General features: G+C 40.6%; 1 protein-coding gene across 2 annotated transcripts in view; it reads right to left on the bottom strand.

Annotated features, from left to right (window-relative positions):
- Positions 1–808: 808 nt before the first annotated feature.
- The window catches only part of HELZ (helicase with zinc finger), a 236,220-nt gene continuing 216,033 nt past the window's right edge, over positions 809–20,995 (bottom strand). For both annotated transcript variants that reach the window (XM_060252939.1, XM_060252940.1), the window contains exons 29-31: positions 15,183–15,693; positions 5,320–5,572; positions 809–3,799 (exon numbers count right to left, since the gene is read on the bottom strand). In XM_060252939.1, the coding sequence (XP_060108922.1) occupies positions 3,468–3,799; positions 5,320–5,572; positions 15,183–15,693 (1,096 nt within the window). In that variant the 3' untranslated portion in view covers positions 809–3,467. The remainder of the gene's footprint in view (positions 3,800–5,319; positions 5,573–15,182; positions 15,694–20,995) is intronic.

Raw genomic sequence — 20,995 nt, 5'->3', positions numbered from 1 at the left:
CCTAGTTCCATTGATCTATCTAAAGCTTTCTTTAAGCACCACAAAATACCTGTTAAGCACCACAATGCCCTTGTTAAAAGCTAAGATGCTTGTTCCCCAAAAATTAGCATTTCTTTGCTCCCGAAATTAAATAATGGTAGAAAACTCCACATGGAGGGGTAGAAGGAACTGTAAGATTTTACAAGGTGTGCTTAAACAACGCCCACAGATTTAAGTATGTTATAGCTCTGTTAAAGTGGATAAAAATGCAGGACCATGAAAATTATTATTTTATGGTACATGTAACTGACAACATGCATGTTAATTGATAATATAATTACTACAAAAACATGAATGTCATCAGTGTTTGCCCCCCCCCCCCCTAATTACACAATGAAATACAGATGGGTAATACAGAAGTGTCATTCCATTATTCTTTTTGAAGGATTTCCTCGTGGTGGCACATGTGACTACTAGCAATTTGAACATACCACAGTACCAGAGCGTTTTTGAGGTCATGCATTAAATGAAAAGCAGATTGGTGCAATGTTTTTCTCCACTTTCACAGTTATAACCCCGAGATGTCTGAATAATTGTCTTTTAGCAACCCATTTAACTCCACAACAATTCTGTTAAAGACTGATGTAGAGAAATTAATTGAAGACTACCATTTCTTCATCCTATTGTAAGTCTGCAGAACTTGTTGGGAGCATGAAAAACCTGTTCCTTAATCTAGTAATTATACAAATGGAAAAGTGCATGATTTGATGTATCTTATCAATGGGATAAAAACAAAGCAGACAAATGATTAACACAATAACACATAGAAAAAAAGAATAAGAAAGGCGTTTTAATGTGTTTAGAAAGTTGCTGATGCAATGAAAATACCAGTGTATGACAGTTTAAATTTGATGCAGTCAGACAGGAACATTGGTTCTTCAACTAATTCACATATATAAGTAAGTGAACAAGCAATATCTTTAATATTTCCAGCACAGTGAGCAGAATCATGAGACTCTATATAAATGTGTGATTTTTGAAACCCCTGAAGTTACAGGCTTGGATCCTGGACTACTTCTGCAACTTTCAGCCTCCCAGGAACAGCATTTGCAGCTGCAACGGGGGTGTGAGGTGGAGGGGGCTAGGGCAGGTGAAAAAGTCATGCTCTGGGAAATATTCAGATGGATCCAAGTCACAGAGCCAATTGGAGCAAGTGCATTTAATCAACCTGCTGTTGTAAGCTGCATATATGTAACCAAGAACTCTTCACTGACTTAAACAGGTTTCCACAAAATAAAAGTTATTTTTGCGATCAGCTATGCATGAGTAATTCTCATTGTCTTAAAGAGTGTTCATACAACAATAACATGGGTCAGGAGTGCACATCAGCTTTTGGGAGGTACGAATTGGAACTAGCTTCACTTATTTCAGAGCGGTTAGCTTGATTTCCACCAACTGAGGAAGCAACCCTCACCATGTCTTCCTCAATCCATGGTACTCAACTAGTCCAAACCACCAATGATTGCAAGCAGAGCTTTGTTTTAAGGCGCAGAGAACATGACTTTAGGACATTTGGACAATCGTGATCTGATGCTGCGTGTTCAGCATGCTGAACAGAACTGTCCACAGACCGTCTCCCTTATTATTTGTATGGTTTTAAAATATTAAGAAAACTACATAGCTTCAAGGCTTTGCTCTACATTTCTGAACCACGAACCCAAGAAATCTTGCAGATAGTGCAGTGCATTAAATTAGTGTGCAGATATTTTACAGAAAGACCCTGATGTATTTGGTCAATAAGAAAAGTGACACTGATTCTCATCAAACTGAAATTTCACCATAACAATTTTGAAAATCCAACAGGAATAAATGAATTGTAATTAGAGCACATATCAGACTGTAACAAATATCTGTACAGTAGCTCAGCAAAAGGTTGTGGATGGACCCCAAAATTTTCAGGGTTGTAGGAAGGTGTACCCCTTTGAAGAAAAACAAATTTTATAACCTGTAATACCTGTGTAGGTATTACTCTTGTATCTTATAACAGGAAATTAAAATAAATAAATGATTGGAAATTATGTCCCAGATCAAAGAAGATCTTTTCAAGTGTAAAAGATAACTGCCTCTGTAGAAGCTGTAAAAGATACACACCCCTTATTTCAAGAGTATGAACAGTGTAACAAGACCAGAACCTGGAAGATAGACATTTCCCCCACATATTTTGTTATATATTGTGGTGTAATTCTTTATAGATTTTACTTTAAGTATATAGTGGTAAAATACCAAGGTTGTGGAAAACCTTAGATGTGTGGATCTCACCTGTCCCTGTTCTCTGACCCACAATGATTTGACTCTCCAAAACTTTGGATGAATTTGGATACAGCTTTGACAAACATAAAAATCTTATTTAATGATGTTCCTCAAAAGACAGTTAGCAAAATATCTGAATATCTGTATATAATGTCACATTTAATGTAAACATCAAATAATGTACCTGGGGTAGAAAGAACTTAAAGCCACACCATTCTTTATACCACTAGAGAATCCAGAGGAGGAGAAACCAGATTACATGCATTTACACATGCATAATTGGGAAGGGGACCCAAATATTTTACTAAATTCACTCAATTGTTTGTTTTAAATAGTTAATAAACTACAAAGCACCCAGCCCAACATAATTGATTTTTAATTTCATGATTTCTTTTAAAAAAAGCTATCAAATTAATCATCCCAACAAGCTAAAATAAGCAGCTTGTCCAAACATAAAATGTTTTTCTTTTTAGATTAACTACTTTTTTCCTTATTAAAACTCTGAAATATTCAAAACAGTGGCATGTGGGGCAGCAAAGAAAGTGTTCACTTTATCCTGCACTCAGAGAATACTATACCACATCATACAGGTTCTAAAACTATTAAAGTCTTAGAATGCAGCATCCCTTCACAGAAACCTGATCAAACTGAAAGTAAATAGAAGATGCTGCACCTTTATTTAAAAAAAATTAAACAATTTAAGCAGACATAACATACATTTGTACATTAACTGGCCATTTCTGGTACAGAAACCCAGCATCGTATACTAAATGTTATTGAATAAATGTAAATGCTACTTACAATTTCTTTAAATACAATTTAGACAAATTTTTTTAGATTGTTTTATATATTTTTTTAATTTGCACAGTTAACCTTTCAGCTGCTAGCTTTAATGCAACACATATATAATGTTACACAAATTATTTTTAAAAAGAAAAAAGAAAAAAATGTGTCTTTATTCTAGGGAAAAATTTCAAACTTCTGACCCACATCAAAAAATGCAAGATAATGGAATACAATTTTAAAAGGTTAGCTTTAAGTCTAGCAGCAAAGCAATTAAACCAAGATACTATTACTAATATAAACAAAGAGAAGTGGTGGCAACTGCAGGGGGGAAGCCCCAACTACCTTATACTGACACAAACAGAAATTAAAATTTCTCTACAAAAATATTCTGATTATTTAAAATAGGAGTAAAAGCCATTGCTACCTGATGAACTACCTAGACTAAGTTCCTGAAACAAAGACAAAGGATCACTATTCTTTTTTGTCTGCTCAGGAGGCGGTTTCGGCTTTGGTGGAGCCCTCAGAGCACTTGCGTAGGACATGGCAGGCTTGTTCACACCGGCACTCTGCTGGCTGTTGCTGTTGGATTCTGCAATCTGCTTGTTGGGCATGAGGGGTGGGAACTGGCCAAGATGTTGCAGCATGTTGTAATTAAAAGAATTGGATAACTGGATGTTTTCGCCTTTCATCGGTTCGTCTGAGGGTTTGACAGTCTTTGATGGAACTGGAAAGAGAGAGCAAAAGCAGCTATTTTAACAGAATGACTTGTGCAAAGGAACTATTACTGGTAAAAGCAGAACAAAAATTGAGTTCAGTGGCACCTTTAAGCTTTATTCAAGGTATGAGCTATTATGTGTATACACAGTACCTCAGATACATTGAAATGGAAGGTAACAGTTCACTGATAAACATAGACGGTGAATCAACACACAACATAATGATGATATTTTAACAGATGCAAAAGCTAAACAGGAATAATAACTTAAGTTTACATGCTCATCATTTGTTTGGATTCAATTAGGGTATTGGTACAGGTAAAGTTTATTTATTGCCAAAGGCTGTTACAATCTGAACACAGGTCTCAGTCCTGATGAGGAGGATTCAGTCCAGGAGAATGCAAGGAATAAATGGACATAAATCTGACATTAGAAACCATAGCTTTCACTTGGGTCGTTTTCGCACTCACTTTCTGCCGGCGCGACCCCCCTCTTCACCGCGCAGGATCTGCGCGGATTTCGCACTAAACGCTGCGGAGCAGCCAGAAAAGCCGGAAGCTCCCGTCGCAAAAGCCGCGCAAACGCCAAACTGCTTTTTGGCGGTTTCAGTTTGAGCGGCTTTTGCGCCGGGAGCTTCCGGCTTTTCTGGCTGCTCCGCAGCGTTTAGTGCAAAATCTGTGCAGATCCTGCGCGGTGAAGAGGGGGGTCGTGCCGGCGGAAGGTGAGTGCGAAAACGACCTTGGTGACCTAAGTGCTCTTACAAAGGAATTTCAAAGGGAGATTACAAAGAGAGACTGCCAAATTGCAACTGATAATGAGACTCAAGACACTGCATCTTCCTGGAATGAACTGAAAGCTAGTTTTTCTGTCTCAATACTAATTTGTGCTATTATAATTTGGCATCTGAAATCACTCCACTTTCAAAGATATAAGGACCAATCCAAGTGTTCTTAATTCTTAGTCGGGGTCTTTTTTGAAAGAAAATAAAATCCAGATAGAAGCAGAGAAATCCAATATTTTTTTAAAAAATGTTCAAAATAAGTCAAAATAATTTCCTCAGTATAAATTGTGCTTGTCAGAAGAATCCATCCATCCATCCTCCGTCCCTCTCTCTGAAAAAGTGTGCTTGCACACAGAAGCTTATATCTAGAATAAAACATTGTTGGTTTTAAATCTGCCCTGGAATTCCAATGTTGTTGTCTCTCTCTCCCAAAAAGAGGAGCAGCAGCCTTGGAGGAGGGGTTGAGGGAGGTAGGAAGCAAAGAGCAAATGTTTAATTTTTGCATCTTTAGTTTTTGAATGTTAAGACATCGTTGTGTTGTATGCTGATTTGCTGTTCACCCTCTACATATATCAGTGAATTGTTACATTCCATTTCAATGTATCTGAAGAAGTGTGCATGCACATGAAAGCTTATACCTTGAATAAACCCTTTTTGGCCTTAAACTATGAGAGAAGAGAGGGAACAAAATGTAACTTTTAAATGAAGTGGACTGATTTGTAAAGATGACTGAAAAGAAATGCTTACCTAACAGTTCTCTTGATGGGACTGTTCTACTGGAGCCATTGCATGGAATGTTCTGATATGGGGTTGATGAGGTGGAGTTAACCCACAATTCAGGGGATGAATAATTGAAAGAGGATGGGTTACTATGGTCCTGAAGCTCTTTACACTGTCCAAGACTGTCTTGAGGCATGTTTAAATCTTCAGAACAAGCCTGGCCTGAACTAGATGAAATTCTTCTTTGGTACAATGGCCTGCCTGGTCCTCTTGGTTCATACTGGAGGAAAGAGAAAGAAAAAGAGGCTCTTTAAGGCATTTGTACACATGTAGTGGTAAATATCACAACTAATTGTCAACATTTGTATTCAGATATCACTGGCACAAGGAACACTTACTAAAAAAAACTAATATGATTTTAAAGTTGGCCCTTTTCCTATCTTTTCCTTACACAGAAGTTACACACTACTGGCTGAATACAAAAATAGGAAGAAAATATCACTCAAATAAGTCACCTTTCAATGTTAGTGACCATCAGATTACAACACTTGTTTAAAGGCTAATTCTAGCCTCAGAATCTCAGAATTCCCATTTTCTTCCACAACATTTTCTCCTAACAATGACTTGGACTACTGATTTATCAGACTTGTATTTCAGTCATTATTGTTTTCACCACAGTAATTTTCATCCTATTGCCTTAGCAGTTTTGCTTATCTAGTGAAAAAATATCTACGTAGCACACAATCTGTTATTTTGTCTTGCAAGCATATTTTCCATTTCCACATTAAGGTTTTTTCTTCTATTAGGCTGTTGTATAGGCGATAAAAGCAAAGATGATAAAGGAAGCTAAAAGAATCTGAAAAGTCTCACAAGATAAAATAAACATTGATTCCACAACTCACTGTAAACTGGGACCACAAAACATATCACTATGTACCTTGCAATTTTAAAAGCTGCATATTCAACTCTGGAGAACAACTGTATGATGAATACATTTTGACGATTCACAGTTCAAAATTCAATTAATAAAAGCAGTAACCATTATTTCCAGGTTACCATGTCACATAAAAAAGATAAATAGCTAATAAAACATTGTTTGTTGCTTTAAACTCTATCAAAAGTACAAAAGGAGATGAAAATGTACAGATTATGTCAATTCATACGACTTAGATATTCCATATTACTCAGATAGGGGAATTCATAAATTCATGAAATGTCACAGAAAAAATTATCAAAGTGTATTTTATTTATTTTACAAAATTTGAATTCCGCTTTCTGTCCTCCAAAGTTGGCTAACGAATTAAAACAAAGGTAATAAAATCCTACATTTTCGCAACATTTCACAGTTCTCCCCCCCACACACACACACACATTTTACAACAGTATATATCTATGGGCTATGATATGCTTAAACTACACCCAAATGTTTAGTATTTGAGAATCTAGCCCCTTCCTGGCTGAGCAACCACCAGACAACTAAGGCCGGGGGCTGCCTTTACCACATTGAAAGGATGGTAAACATATGTGTCAAGTCCCCAACAGTTCAATGATCAACAACAGTCCACTATAAGAATAGCTGTTTATTGATACATGACAGGTCAGAGCAAGATGGTTCTTGCGAAAACGCTGTGGCGGGCAAATGCCCTCTGCTTATAGTTCAGGATTAAACCGTTACATGTTCAAATCTAAGGTGCGAAGTTCAAGCGAGCAATCCCTCCTCCAATAGTTCTTTCCCAGGCCCCTTGAAGGTGCGAATATAATCAGGCAGAGACGACCTTGGCCATCCCCAAGACTAAGCAGAAGGAATGCTTCATTCGTTACACAGAGATAGGAGCGGCACAAAAAGAGACAGTGGAAAGTGAAAGTATTCCCCGACTAATGGCAAGAGTCTCTCTTGACCTTGGTTGGGGGCTTTGATTGGGGGTGGATCAAAAGGCTTTGTAAGAGCCAGCTTCGCTCCAACTGCACAGTTCTTTTCGGCTCTCAGTCTGCCCACCCATCCTGCTCAATGCAGGCTTCACCTGGTTGCCTCGTTTATGAAGCCAGGTAGAAATTTTTCACCCCCACCCAATTGATTGGGGTTGGGGGTGTTTTTGACTGCTCTGTACTGTTAGACAGTGGTTTGTGGTAACTGGGTTGGTGGTGCTGTTTAAATAGGTTGGTCACTTGGCAGGAGAGAGTTGGGGAAGTTAGAAAAGGTGAGCATCTGCGGCACATCCACATGGGGTGTGTGTGTGTGTGAGTGCCTGTCAGGATTGGCTAGCGGGCTGTACAGCTCATGGCTGTGAATGCGGACTGCCTGGGGTTCCCCTGAATGACTCCTCTTAAGCTGTATGATTTAGGGAGGCTTCAGCTTCAGGAAAGGGGGTTGATTATTGCCTGGCTGGCCTTGGATGGCTCATATCAGGGGCAGGGTGGCTCACCCAAGACAGGACAAGGAAGGGTCCAGGGGTTGACCCTTGGTTTGACCTGTTCTGTTATGCTGGCTCTTGCTGCTTCAATTCTTGTTTAAATAAAGTTGCCTTTATTTCAATGGTTGATTAAATATTTGTGTCTGCCTCTTCATTCCGACTGGAAGGGGAGGGGGGAATTAGTAGATAATAGGCTGGATCCAAAGATTCTCCTCTGCAATGTGAGTATTCCTCTATTTTTTCTTACCTAATGGAAGAGAATATTTGAATCCAACCCAATGTGCTTTCCCAGTGCACCACAGCTAACTGGAAACAAGCTTCCTGTTAGCTAACGGATCACTGCTGTACAATTTCAAGCAGTTTCCCCAAAGAAAATTAAGGAATATTAACAACTATGTTCTTTTGGAACTCATAGACAGGAACTTTGGATTTACTATGAAGGCTTGTTCTATCAGAAGTAGAGGAGGAAATCCTGATGTTTGGGTACTCCTTCCACAATACCTGGAGGCAAGATATTAAGTCATTTTTTTCCTGTCTCTGAGGAGTACCTCCTTTCTTCAGTTCAGAGGCTTCCAGAACTTTCCACAGAAAACCACAAAGTGTGCCAACATTCACTGCCGTCAACAGGACTTAACGTGGAGATTAAAAAACTATGGAATGAGGCCAGAGAACCAACCTCATTTCAGAGAAGAAACAACATATAACAATTAACAGTAACAAAAGAAAAAAAAAGTTTAAGACAATTGAGACAAGAGGGCTATTATCTCCAATACCATCAGATTCTTCTGTATCACGGTTGGTCCAGGATGTCCTCCTCTACCACAGTTAGAAGGAACTTTCATGGTAAGTCCAAAGTTCCTTTCTCATTTCAGGAGAGAAGAGGACATCTGACATTTGGGATGTTACAAAACTTCACCTAAGATAGCACTGTGTCTCAGTTCCTTTCACACCACCTTTGAAGCACTTGCCACTTGAAGGCTGCATAAACTGCATGAGTCAACTGTGAAGTAACATATAAAGATAGATGTAGTTGCCCAGGTAGCTGCTCTACAGATCTCCAAAACTGATGCACTGGATTGAAAGATGGCTGTGGTGGCTGCGCTCCTGGTTGAGTGGGCTGTGATTCCTTCAAGATGTTTAAGCCCTTGAGAAGACCAGGCCAAAATAATGCACTTTTTCGGCCACTTGCTGAGAGACACTTTGGACACCTTTCTGCCCTTGGTACCATATGGTAAGCTACAAATAGAGCACATGATCTCCCGACAGAAGTTGTATACCAGATGCAGATATGTAAGGCTGTTTGCACATCAGTCTTTTTTCTTGGGGTGCGATTGATTGGGATAGAAGGAAGGGAGCGACACCTCCTGAGACCTGTGGTACACAGAATTCACCTTTGGGATGAATGAAGGATCCAGATAGAGAACCACCACATCCTTCTGGAAAATGCTGAAGCCTTTAGCTATAGATAGAACTCCCAATTCTGAGATGTGTCTGAGATCCCTGGCCAAACTGACCTGGAGAAACACTGCTGCCTGACTCCAAAGTGGTGAACAGCATTCTCTGGTTGTGTAAGAAAGGCCATGATGCAACCCATCCTATCTTTTTCTCATGATCTGCCTAAGTTCACAGAATCAGCACTGCTGTCAGATGGCCAACTAGCCTCTGTTTTGAAAACCTTCAAAGAAGGAGAGCCCACCACATCCCAAGGAAGCCTGTTCAACTGAGGAACTGCTCTGTCAGGAAGTTATTCCTAATGTTTAGTTGAAAACTCTTCTGATTTAATTTCAAACCACAGGTTCCGGTCCAACCTTCTGAGGTCACAGAAAACAATTCTGTACCACCCTGTATATGACAGCCCTTCAAGTACTTGAAGATGGTGATCATTCATATCACCTCTCAGTCATCTCCTCTCCAGGCTAAACATACCCAGCTCCTTCAGCCTTTCCTAGTAGGACTTGGTCTCGGGACCCCTCACCATCTTCATTGCCCTTCTCTGGACATGTTCCAGCTCATCTATGTCCTTCTTAAACTGTCATGCCCAAAACTGAACACAGTACTCTAGGTGAGGTCTAACCAGAGCAAAGTGATACCTTCCACTTTGTGTGATCTGGACACTATACTTCTGTTGATACAGCCCAAAAGTGTATTTGCCTTTTTAGCTACCGCATCACACTGTTGACTCATGTTCAGTGTATGGTCCACTAAGACCCCTAGATCCTTTTCACAAATACTACTGCCAACACAAGTTTCCTCCATCCTATAATGATGCATTGGATTTTCCCTACCTAATGCAGGACTTTACATTTATTCCAGTTAAAATTCATTTTATTTGTTTTAGCCTAGTTTTCCAGCCTGTCAATATCATCCTGTATTCTGACTGTCTTTTGCTGTATTGCTACCTCTCCCAATTTAGTATATCTGCAAATTTAATAAGTATTCCCTCTATTCTTTCATCCAAATCATTTATAAAAATGTTGAACAAACAGGCCCCAGGACAGATCCTTGAGGCACTCCACTTGTCACTCCTCTTTAAGAGGATGAGGAACCATTCTTTGGGTGCAATCTGTCAAGCAGTTACAGATCCACCTAGCAGTAATAGGATTCAAACCACATTTTACCAACTTGTCAACAAGAATATTATGTGGAACTTTATCAAAAGCCTTACTGAAATAAAAAACTATGTCTACAGCATTCCTCTGATCCAGCAAGGTAGTAACTTTCTCAAAAAAAGAGATAAGGTTAGTCTAACATAACTTGCTCTTGAGAAACCCATGCTGGCTCTTAATAATCACAGCCATCTTTTTTAAATGCAGAGGTTCTGTGGTAATCAGTAAGTCTTTCTCTGGATGGATCTCTTTGCCTTTGATTGGATGCAAACAGATCGTTGAAGGGAATTCCTTCACTATGGATTGACACCCAATCTCAAGTTGTACTTGAGGGCAATGGACTTCTGGTGAGGAAAAGTAAGAACTACTGAAGGTCTCTGAGGCACAATTGAACCCATGGAACTGTGGCAATGGCTGCAATCATGGAGCCTAGGAGCTGGGTTGGAAACATTAGGTCTACTGACTTTGAGGCAATGTCAAAATTTGTGGCACTCTTTAGATTTGCCAGTTTTTCTGGTGGGAGGAAGAGCTTTATGCAGATTAAATCCACAACCACTCCTAAGTGAGACAACACCTGTGATAGGCTCAGTTGCTCTTTTTGATGCTAAGGTGGAAGCTGTGTGATGACAAATGCTGAGTAGTGGACTGTATGTCCTCGAATGCTTTCTCCTTTGAGGCAAGACTGATGAGAAGGCCATCCAAGAAGGGATGTGCACATGGATTCTCTGGGATCTGAGGCTTGCTATAAGGGCAACCATCACCTTCGTGAACATGTTCAGGGCTGATGCTAATTTGAAGAACAGGGCCCTGAACTGGTAGTGGTCCCTTCCCTAAGCAAAACAGAGGTGCTTCTCGTGTGTGGGAAAAATGGGGACATGTCTATGGATGTCATCAAGTCCCCTGCTGTAACTGCCTTCACAAGTGACTTTTGTTTCACCATTTTGAATTTTTTTGTCTACAACTAATTGGCTGAGAATTTTTAAGTCCCAAGATAAACTCTCCAGTCCTTGTTCTTTTTGGGAACAGTAAAGAAGATGGAGTAAACACTTGAATGCTTTGATGCAAGGTAATGGGTTCTGGGGCAGCAATGTCTAGAGCATCTTTTATGAAGTTTATATCTCTGCTACCTGGTATTATATTTTATGACACTCATGGCTTGACCCCACAAAGTCCCATGTGTGTCAAACCCGGCCCTTGTAACAAATGAGTTTGACACCCCTGCTGGATTATGGATGGCCTCTTGAGTATGAGGTGGTTTTACAGAACTGCTGGAATGAGGGGACTGTAAGAAGTGTTCATGTGAGGGAGAGATAAACATGATGACATAACCTTGCCTGATGGCGTGCTGTACCCAGGCAATGGATGTCAGTATAGACCAGGGGATGCCAACAGTAGCTCTCCAGATGTTTTTTGCCTACAACTCCCATCAGCCCCACCCATTGGCCATGCTGGATGGGGCTGATGGAAGTTGTAGGCAAAAAACATCTGGAGAGCTACCGTTGGCCACCCCTGGTATAGACTATTTCTGCCACCCTCACCTACATAGAAGCCTGGTGTCAGGAACACTGAGTGTGAGGTTTGTTGCCTCTGTTTCATGAGTTTTGGCCCTGGGTATACTAAGAGTTGGACCTGAAGGAAAACTTTGGCTTGGGCCAGGTCAGTCTTGTATAGCCTGTATGGAATCTGTGAACAGTCCTATAACTATGAAAGGATTGTGAGTTAAACTCACTGCTGTTACTTATCCTCTCTCCTGGTGGAAAAGAACATGGTATTCTCTTTCTTCTTGGTTTCTATAATGATATCATCCAGGGTATCACCAAATAGTTTTCTCCCTAGGAAAAGCCATTTGGTTATCTTAGCCTTGGAAGTAAGCCAATTCTTCAGCCATAAATTCCTCCTTGCCACCACAGTGGGGTCCATAGCCTTCAAGGAAAATTTCATAGAACTGAAACTGGCATCAGCCATAAAGACTGCAGCTCTCTTTAGTCTAGAGAGGTAGCCAGTGAGTGACCTTCCTTTATAAATCAGGAGTTTACAAAGCCACATGACAGATGCTCTTCCTCAATTTGCATTTGTGCTGCAAGGGAAGTGGCTGCTGACTGGAAGCTGCTGCAAGGTGGTGGGTTTTTGTGCCAAAGATCTCCTCACAGCTGCTGAATTGCTTTCGCTGATCTCTTGTTTCCTGAACAAAGCAGGAATCAAGTTTCACCTTTAAGACCAACCAATTTTTATTTAGAACGTAAGCTTTCATGTGCTCTTAAACACACTTCATCAGACGAGGAACAGCTACCTTGAGGTCACCCATTGAATGCATTGGAAGGTTAAAGTGTTCTCCCACAGATTTCTCAGTTCTGTAATTCCTAATGTCAGATTTGTGTCCATTTATCCTTTGGCGTAGGGTTTGTCCTGTTTGCCCTATGTAGAGAACTGAAGGGCATTGTTGGCATTTAATGGCATATATAATGTTGGAAGATGAATAAGTGAATGAGCCTGAGATGGTATAGTTAATGTTGTAAGGCCCAGTGATTGTGTTGTCTGGGTGTATGTTGCAGCAAAGTTGGCAACTGGGTTTATTGCAAGCTCTGGTACTGGTGTCCATGCTCAGATGAGATGCTGTATTGTTGTGGGTGAGGGGTTGTTTGAGGTTGGGGGGCTGTCTGTGTGCAAGAAAAGGGTTACCCCCCAGTGCTTTTGAAAGAGAGCTGTCACTGTCCAAAAGAGGGTTTAAGTTGTTGATGATACGTTGAACTGTTTTAAGTTGAGAGTTGTGTGTGACCACTAGTGGTATTCTGTTATTTTCTCTTTTGGGTCTGTCTTGTAACAGGTTTTCTCTGGGTATCATTCTGACTTTGTTGATCTGTGTCCTGACTTCATCAGGTGGGTACTTTAGTTCCAAAAAGGTTTGTTGTAGATCTCTCAGGTGAGAATCTCTGTCAGCAGGATTGGAGCAAATGCGGCTGTAGCGTAGAGCCTGGCTGTATACAATGGATCGTTTGTAGGAAACCTCTTGCTTCCTAACAAGTGGCCAATTTACTCCTCCACTTTGCTTCTGCAGCCCTCTGTTGCCCTTTCAAATTCAGAGGATTGAGATGCAAATGACATAACTCAGGAGTTTCATGGTTAATAGTGACTTGAGCAGAACAGAGGTGTGGGTGGAAAAGTCGAACAAGAAGTTTCTCTCTCCCCAACAATGACAATTAAGAAGAAAAACACAAAGTAAGGAACACAAGGAAAATAAATGATGACCACCTAAACAGGAACTCCACAGCAGAAAAAAAAGCCAAAAGGCAACTGAAGGTCTTCTGAGTCCTGCACATGTAAAGGAGGTAGGAAAAGAACTGAAGGAAGTACTTCAGGGATTGTGAGAAGAGTATCCAAATGTCAGGATGTCCTGCTCTTCTCAAATGAGAATAGCCTTCTGTGTAGTATATTTGTTTTAGATTTTCAGTATTGAAAAAGTTGCTCAGATCACTAAACATCACCAAACTCTAATCTTAAAACAGTCTTTCCGTAAAAACTAACCGTGTAGCAAGAATCTACTAAAACCATCTAATATTTTGGGGTTCAAAGAAAATTTAAAAAGATATGTGCACTTTTGTGGGAGATTTTTCCATTAAATGTTTGTTCCTGTCGACAGTGTTTCTAAGAAAGACTGATATTCTTATTTCACTGACTTCTGTTTGAATTTCCCATTCACCATTAATGTTGAACTGCCAACTGAGGAGCACAACAGTCCCTAAGTAACAATAACAGAAAGAAAAAGAAAGGGACTCATGAAGGCTTTCCGAGGACTGGAAACAACAATTCCCTCTGCTGGCCGCAGTCCCCTTTCCCTCTTCCTGTTGTGATGTCAGGTGCCATGTTAGTTTGCTACAGTAACCCAAAATGCTGCCTAAAGTCTTTTTTTTTTTTTGCAATGCAAACAGCATTTCTCATGTCACTGACCCCCTTTAAAAGACCAGATTTTTATGCAAACCTGAGCATTCACCTGGGTTTGCAGAACCCTGAAAGATAGTTGTGACTGCTCTAGATAGGGTAGTAAAATAAGCACATCAGATTGAATCCAAAGAACTATGAACAGAGAAAAAAAAACAGCTGCTCATGCGGTTCTGCCAGCATCTGGTTAAGCACTCATAGCTCAATAAGAGATAGCATTTACAGCAACTGCAAGCAGTGGTCCAAGCTGTCAAATATATTTGGATCATTCTTTCTTTGCGCATTACCTACAAAAGCCTATGAGCAGAAGACACATTCCACATGTGAAAGGAAACCTTTGGATACAGAAAATAAAATATTCTCTTTACCTAATCATCCTGAACCATCCAAACAAAAAAAAAAAAATTACTTGCTTTTGGGACATGGTCAACTTGAGCCTGGGAGAGAGCTTTCAGGTGATGTGAGTTTCATTAAGTACTGAGGTTACCTCAACTTAGTCTTGATATTCAAAGCTAATGTGTGGGACATCAAAGAAGTACATTATTATAGATCATGTAGGAGTCCTCTTTGGTTTTTGCAATAAGAAATCTACTGTGAAGTCTCTTATACTAATGGTACTTAATATTGCTTTTCTAATTACTACAGCCCTCTTTTTTCTCCCAGAGGCTCAAGTCCAAAAGTAACATTATAAAAAGACACAAAGTAATAATATCTGAGGTGGCTTCTGCATCTTGACAATAATCACCACTACATCATCTAAATAGTCACTCTTCAAAAATTAAAGGAAAGCAGATGATATAAAACCAGCAACAGTGGAGCCAAGATTCTGCCCAAAGCCAACCTACATGATCACCTATTTTTTTCAGCTTGCAAACCATTACCTGTTCAACCTAGCAACATCATCCAAACATGTTCATAAATATTACAGCCTACATACCTCTTCTAAGCTGTGCAGCGAAGAAGCAGACACTGCTCGAGAAGTGAGGGGGTGAAATGGTTCCTGACCAATTGTGTGCTGATGATTCTGTATTTGTATAAAAGGGTTCTGTTGCGATCTATGAGGCAATGGAGGTATACCATAATGAAAGCCTTGCCCCATTAGATGACTCTGGTGGACATTAGCATAGGTCCATGATCCATCAGGCTGCAGATACTTCAGGGAAGGTGGAGTTATGTGTTCAGATGGCATTGAAAAAGGGGGATTGTACATCTGAGGCAAATGCTGCTGAAATGCTGGGCTGTTGGAGATTTCAATGTCTCTGTTCTCAGAGAAGTTGGCAAAGTGGCCAGTATGATTTGAGTTGCATGAAGCAGGAGGGACTGCTGGTGGGCTTCTGGGCTGCACTTGTCTGTATTGCAAAAGTCTTGACTGAGGCGGTGGCATTTCAGCTAGGTCCCTGTTTTCATTCTGATCGCGATGTGATAGTTCTCGGAGCAAATCCTGGAACCTATGTTAGTAAGAGATATTGTCCAAGCAAAAAACAGAACAACCATGTTAGTAAAACTGGATCCCATTCAAGATAATCAGTAATGACTTCCAGACAGTCAGGTTAAAGAAATTAACACCTTGTTCCAGGGGTATGTACATATACTCTTCTCAAAGACCAGATATATTTTGCAATTCTCAATCATGGATTTCTTGAACTGCTTTCTAAAATTCCACAATGCTGCTGATAAACGGTTGGAGACAGGGGCCAATGAAAGAACTCCTGAAATAGAAAACACCAGGGCATACATTGCAACCGTAGAATATTGTTACTGCCCCTCTATGTCCTGTTCATATATGTGCTTCGTGAAGGGCATAGCCAGGCTGCACTGCAGCATGAGCATCCCTCAATATGTGACATTGGCACACTCTGTAAACCATGAGTCAGGCTTGGCACACAAAATGGAGGCTGACAGCACTTTGGTCAAGCTGCCCCAGCTCCAACACACTGTGACCCCGAGGCTCAGCACATACAAACGTTTAGTAAGTGAAGATAAGTAGGCATAAATCTCTTTGACTCTCTTTGACTTTGGCTAAGGTGAGCCTGAAACAAACTGACACCTTGCTAATCCTATCATTCCTCCAACTTCCATGGAATGTACTGACTTGGAAAAAAGTCATTTTTTAAAAATGAATTCTTTTCCTGCCCTCCAACCTTTGTCTTCTGTCAATAACACTGTCAGGTGTATCGATATTAATGTTTCTTGTTGAAACCCTCCAACCCTTGATTCTCCTGCTCAACCTCACATATTAATTGCTCTCCTGCCCCCCCAAATAATCTAATCACCCTATCTAGTTTCAATTCTCCGTGCCCCACCTTTTTAGCTATGAGCTATCAACACCTATTAGCTGCACATAGCACCCACCATCCTGGTGTCCTAAGACCCTTTTGTTTATTTCAGAAAAAGTCATCAATGTGCTCCTGCACATATTGACACACAACTTCATAAGCCAATCTTACAATGTTCTAAGGAACATCCTGACAACCTATGCCTTAGGGTACATTTCTGCTACTTAAGGAGCCACCCTGGACATGCTCAGTGTTGTATATTTCAGGATCCAACCACAAACCTAAAATGCTGATCATCTTGCCTCTTTCCCTATGGACTTCAACTCTCCGGACAGGTAGCTATGAATCTTCAAAAAAATCCCACCTGAATCTTACCCCCCATCCGCTCTGCTAAAACCCTATTTTTCTGGTGTTCTTGTGTGTTTGTTAAGTTTAATTCAGTGTGTGGGTGTATTTTTTATCATATTATTTTTAATACAATCCCTCTCTCTCTCTCTCTGAAGTTATTACTGGTATACACTTCATAGAATCCTGTTCCTAAAGAGCTCTACATTTATTTATTTATTTATTTATTTATTTATTTATTTATTACTTTCCATTTATATCCCGCCCTCTCCGCAAGCGGACTCATGGGTCTGCCTCTGCTAATTCCAATAAATATTAAATGGTTCATCAGTATAAAGCAGACTTTAGTGCTTTTTTTAAAAAAAGCTACTCAAGCCAATGGTCATAACTCAGTAATCTAAACATAATGCATCTCCACAATATACTTCGATCATCTATATACTAATAGCAAAGTTGACCAAATCTTTGTATACTTAAGTATGATGACTACAGCTGTGACCAGGCAAGACAGAGCTTTCCACAGATATGCACAAAAGGTAAAAATTAAAAACAAGCAAACACCGGGGGAGGGGGGGTGTTTAAAAAAACAAAAATGATAAAAGGAGGCCTTGCAGCTTTATAAACCAGATTCCCTTAGTGGTTGTTGCTAGGCAACCACAGCATTCCAGATGTCAGTTTCTGTGAATAAAGGGGAGGCAAGATGGCCAGGGCCCTTTCCAGGCCTTCGAAGGAGGACTCATTGGGGCTAGGCTAGGGTTGCCAGCTCCAGGTTGGAAAATTCCTGGGGATTTGTAGTAAAGTATGAGGAGGGCAGGGTTTGGGGAGGGGAAGGGAAAGGCCTCAGCATGATATATTGTCACACAGTCCACCCTTCAAAGCAGCCATTTTCTCCAGAGGGTCACATCTCTGTTATCTGCAGTTCAACTGTAATTCTGGGGGTCTCCAGGTCTCACCTGGAAGTTGGCAGTCCTAGGCTTGGCAATACTCTGGGTTACTTGATACCACCTGTCTTCCATGACCCAACTAGGCCAGGTTGCTTACTCCTGTTCAACAGCAGCAAGCCTATGAAAGTCGATGTGGAGTAGCTGTTAGAGCTTCAGAGTTGGGTTTGTGAGCTCCAGGTTCAGATCCCCATCTTGCTGTGGATGCTGACTGGGTGATTTTGTACTACCACATACTTTCAGTCTAACCTAAGCTGCTTTGACCACCACCGTGGGGTAAGATTGTAGCTTTTCTAGGTAGAGGCTGCTGGAAGGATGGGGGAAGAGACAGAAAGCTAGAGAGGCAGATAAAGGCAGGTTGGGTGAGAAGGAGATAGATTTGCCAACTGCAGGTTGGTAAATTCCTGGGGATTTGAAGGGTGGAGTCTGGGGGGGGTTAGGTTTGTGGAGGGGAGGGATCTCAGACAGGTATAATGCCATAGACTCTGCCCTCCACAGTAGCCTATTTCCTGCAGGGGAATTAGAACTGCCGATCTCCAGACGGGGTCTGGGGATCACCCAGAATTACAACTGACCTCCAGGACTACAGGCTCCAGGGAAGCCTGTGTAGGATCTCTTCTGTCCCTCTGATTGGGTGAAAGAAGTTGCCTAGAGGGGTGGGATGTGGGAGGAAAGCATAAAAAGGCCAAGCTACAGTAGGGTTGCCAATCCTTAGTTGAGGACAGGGGTTTCCCCATTTTGGAAGCTCTCTCCCTGCTTCAGGGTCACCAGAAATTATGTGTGTGTGGGGGGAATGTCTGCTGGGCACTCCTTTATTCCCAATGGAGACCAATTCCCATAGGGTATGATGCAGAATTGATCCGCAGGTATCTGGGGCTTGGGGGGGGGGCTGTCTTTTTAGGTAGAGGTACCAAATTTTCAGCATAGCATCTGGTTCCTCCCCTCAAAATACCCCCCAAGTTTCAAAAAGATTGGACTGGGGGGTCCAATTCTGTGAGCCCCCAAAAAAGGTGCTCCTATCCTTCATTATTTTCAATGGAGGGAAGGCATTTAAAAGGTGTGCAGTTCCTTTAAATGTGGTAGCAAGAACTCCTTTTGGAGTTCAATCATGCTTGTCACAACCTTGCTCCTGGCTCCACCCCTGATGTCTCCTGGACCCATCCCAAAGTCCCCAGATATTTCTGAATTGAACCTGGCAACCCTAGCTACAGACAGGGTATATGTTCTCTCTGGAGAGGCTACAGAGAGAGGGTAGTTCTCTCTGGAGCTGGAGACAGATTGCAGCCAGAGAGGGATCCCTCATCCAAGGAGGGTGAGTTGGGTTGAAGTTAGAAGGGAACGTCAAGATGTGTCAAGGCTTTTCATTTCCTTGTACCAACCTTTAATGTGTTTCTTTATTCACTGTTGCACTAAAAAGTTTTACAACCCACTTACTGTTTTTGAGCACTTATAATAAACTGTTGTTATTGTTAAATTGTCTGGGTCCTCATGTCTGTTCAGTCATGGTTAAAAGGTACTTGCTAATAGGGAAGATCAGGGCTCTTTTTGAGCAGGAACACACAGGAATGCATTTCCGGCTGGCTTGGCATCAGAGGGTGTGGCCTATTATGCAAATGAGTTCCTGCTGGGCTTTTTCTTAAACAAAAGAAGAAGCAGCCCTGGGGAAGATACAGGGGCTGGGTGAGTGCTCTGAGCCCTCCTATACAGACCCTTACCAAAGTGGCGGGAGCCAGTAGAAGGCCTTCTCTGGTCTCCTGCTGAGTGACAAGATGACAGAGAAGTGACATAATCACACAACGATGCTCTAAGTTTTGGGCAAAATAGAGGTTCTGCTCCAGAATTGCGTGCAGAATAAGTGATTTGATGATGTATCTTCTGAGTGATGTTATCGTGCCACGTGTATGAAACACATGCAGCATGAGACACCTAGACTGGGTCCAGGATCCCGCCCCCTCAGCAGTGAGGAATGACCTGGCAACCCTATTGGAAAAGGGCAATGCTGCTAGGACAATTTAATTATACCATCCTTCCTTGTAACTTCCATTCTCACAACAGTTACTTCTTTGAAAGTGCTTCCACGTGAAAAAAAAATTACTACTTCAAACACAGTAGTTCATTTTTTGGTTTCAAACAATTTTATTAGTAACATATGGTAATAAATTTCAATTTCTTACATCATTAATAATTACTTTTTTTTATCCATCCCATATATTACACTTTCTACCCACCCCTCCCCCCGTTACTTGACCCCTGCCAGTGTTATATACTTAAAATCTTAATATTAAAGGTACCCTTAATTATTAAGAACCAAAATTAATATCCTCCTCCCTCTTGTACTTTGTCATTATCAAAAATTGTCCAATGTCCTTTTATTTTCCACTCTTTTTCTACGTATCTTCTGAACTTTTTTCACTCCATCTTAAATACTTATAAATCATAGTCTCTTAAGGTTCTTGTTAACTTGTCAATTTCACTCCATGTCATAACGTTTACAATCCAATCCCATTTCTCTGGTATTTTTTCTTGCTTCCACAACTGCACACACAATGTCCTAGCAGCTGAAAGCAAGTACCAGATTAAAGTTCTATCTTCTTTTGGAAATGTTTCCAACAGAAAAGTCTCTGCAACTTTGTTAAATTCGCATCCCAAGATCTTAGAAATCTCTTGTTGAATCATCTGCCAATACTTTTTCGCTCTTTCACAAGTCCACCACATATGGTAGAAAGAACCTTTATGTTTTTTACATTTCCAACATCTATCTGGCATCTTAGTGTTCATCTTTGCCAACTTTTTAGGAGTCATATACCATCTGTATATCATCTTAAAACAATTTTCTTTAATACTCTGACATGTTGAGAGTTCCATAGAGTTCTTCCACAAATATTCCGATGTGTCCATCTGTATTTCTTTATTTACATTAATTGCCCACTTAATCATTTGAGATTTCACTACTTCATCTTCCGTAGACCATTTTAAAAGTAACTTATAGATTTTCGAAATTAATTTTTCATTATCTCCAAGCAGAACTTTTTCCATTTGTTTGTTCTCGTCTTATTCCTTCAGTTTTAATATCACTTTCCACCAAACTCTTTATTTGTTGCATTTGAAACCATTCATATTTATAATTTAGCTCCTCAGCAGTTTTCAACTCTATTTTACCACTTTGTATTTTTAATTGTTGATTGTAT

Source organism: Heteronotia binoei, chromosome 13 (genome assembly GCF_032191835.1).
Source record: "Heteronotia binoei isolate CCM8104 ecotype False Entrance Well chromosome 13, APGP_CSIRO_Hbin_v1, whole genome shotgun sequence".
In the NCBI taxonomy this organism is placed as follows: domain Eukaryota; kingdom Metazoa; phylum Chordata; class Lepidosauria; order Squamata; family Gekkonidae; genus Heteronotia; species Heteronotia binoei.
The sequence above is the reverse complement of the archived record's forward strand: the minus strand, read 5'-3'. Positions and strand labels throughout refer to the sequence as shown.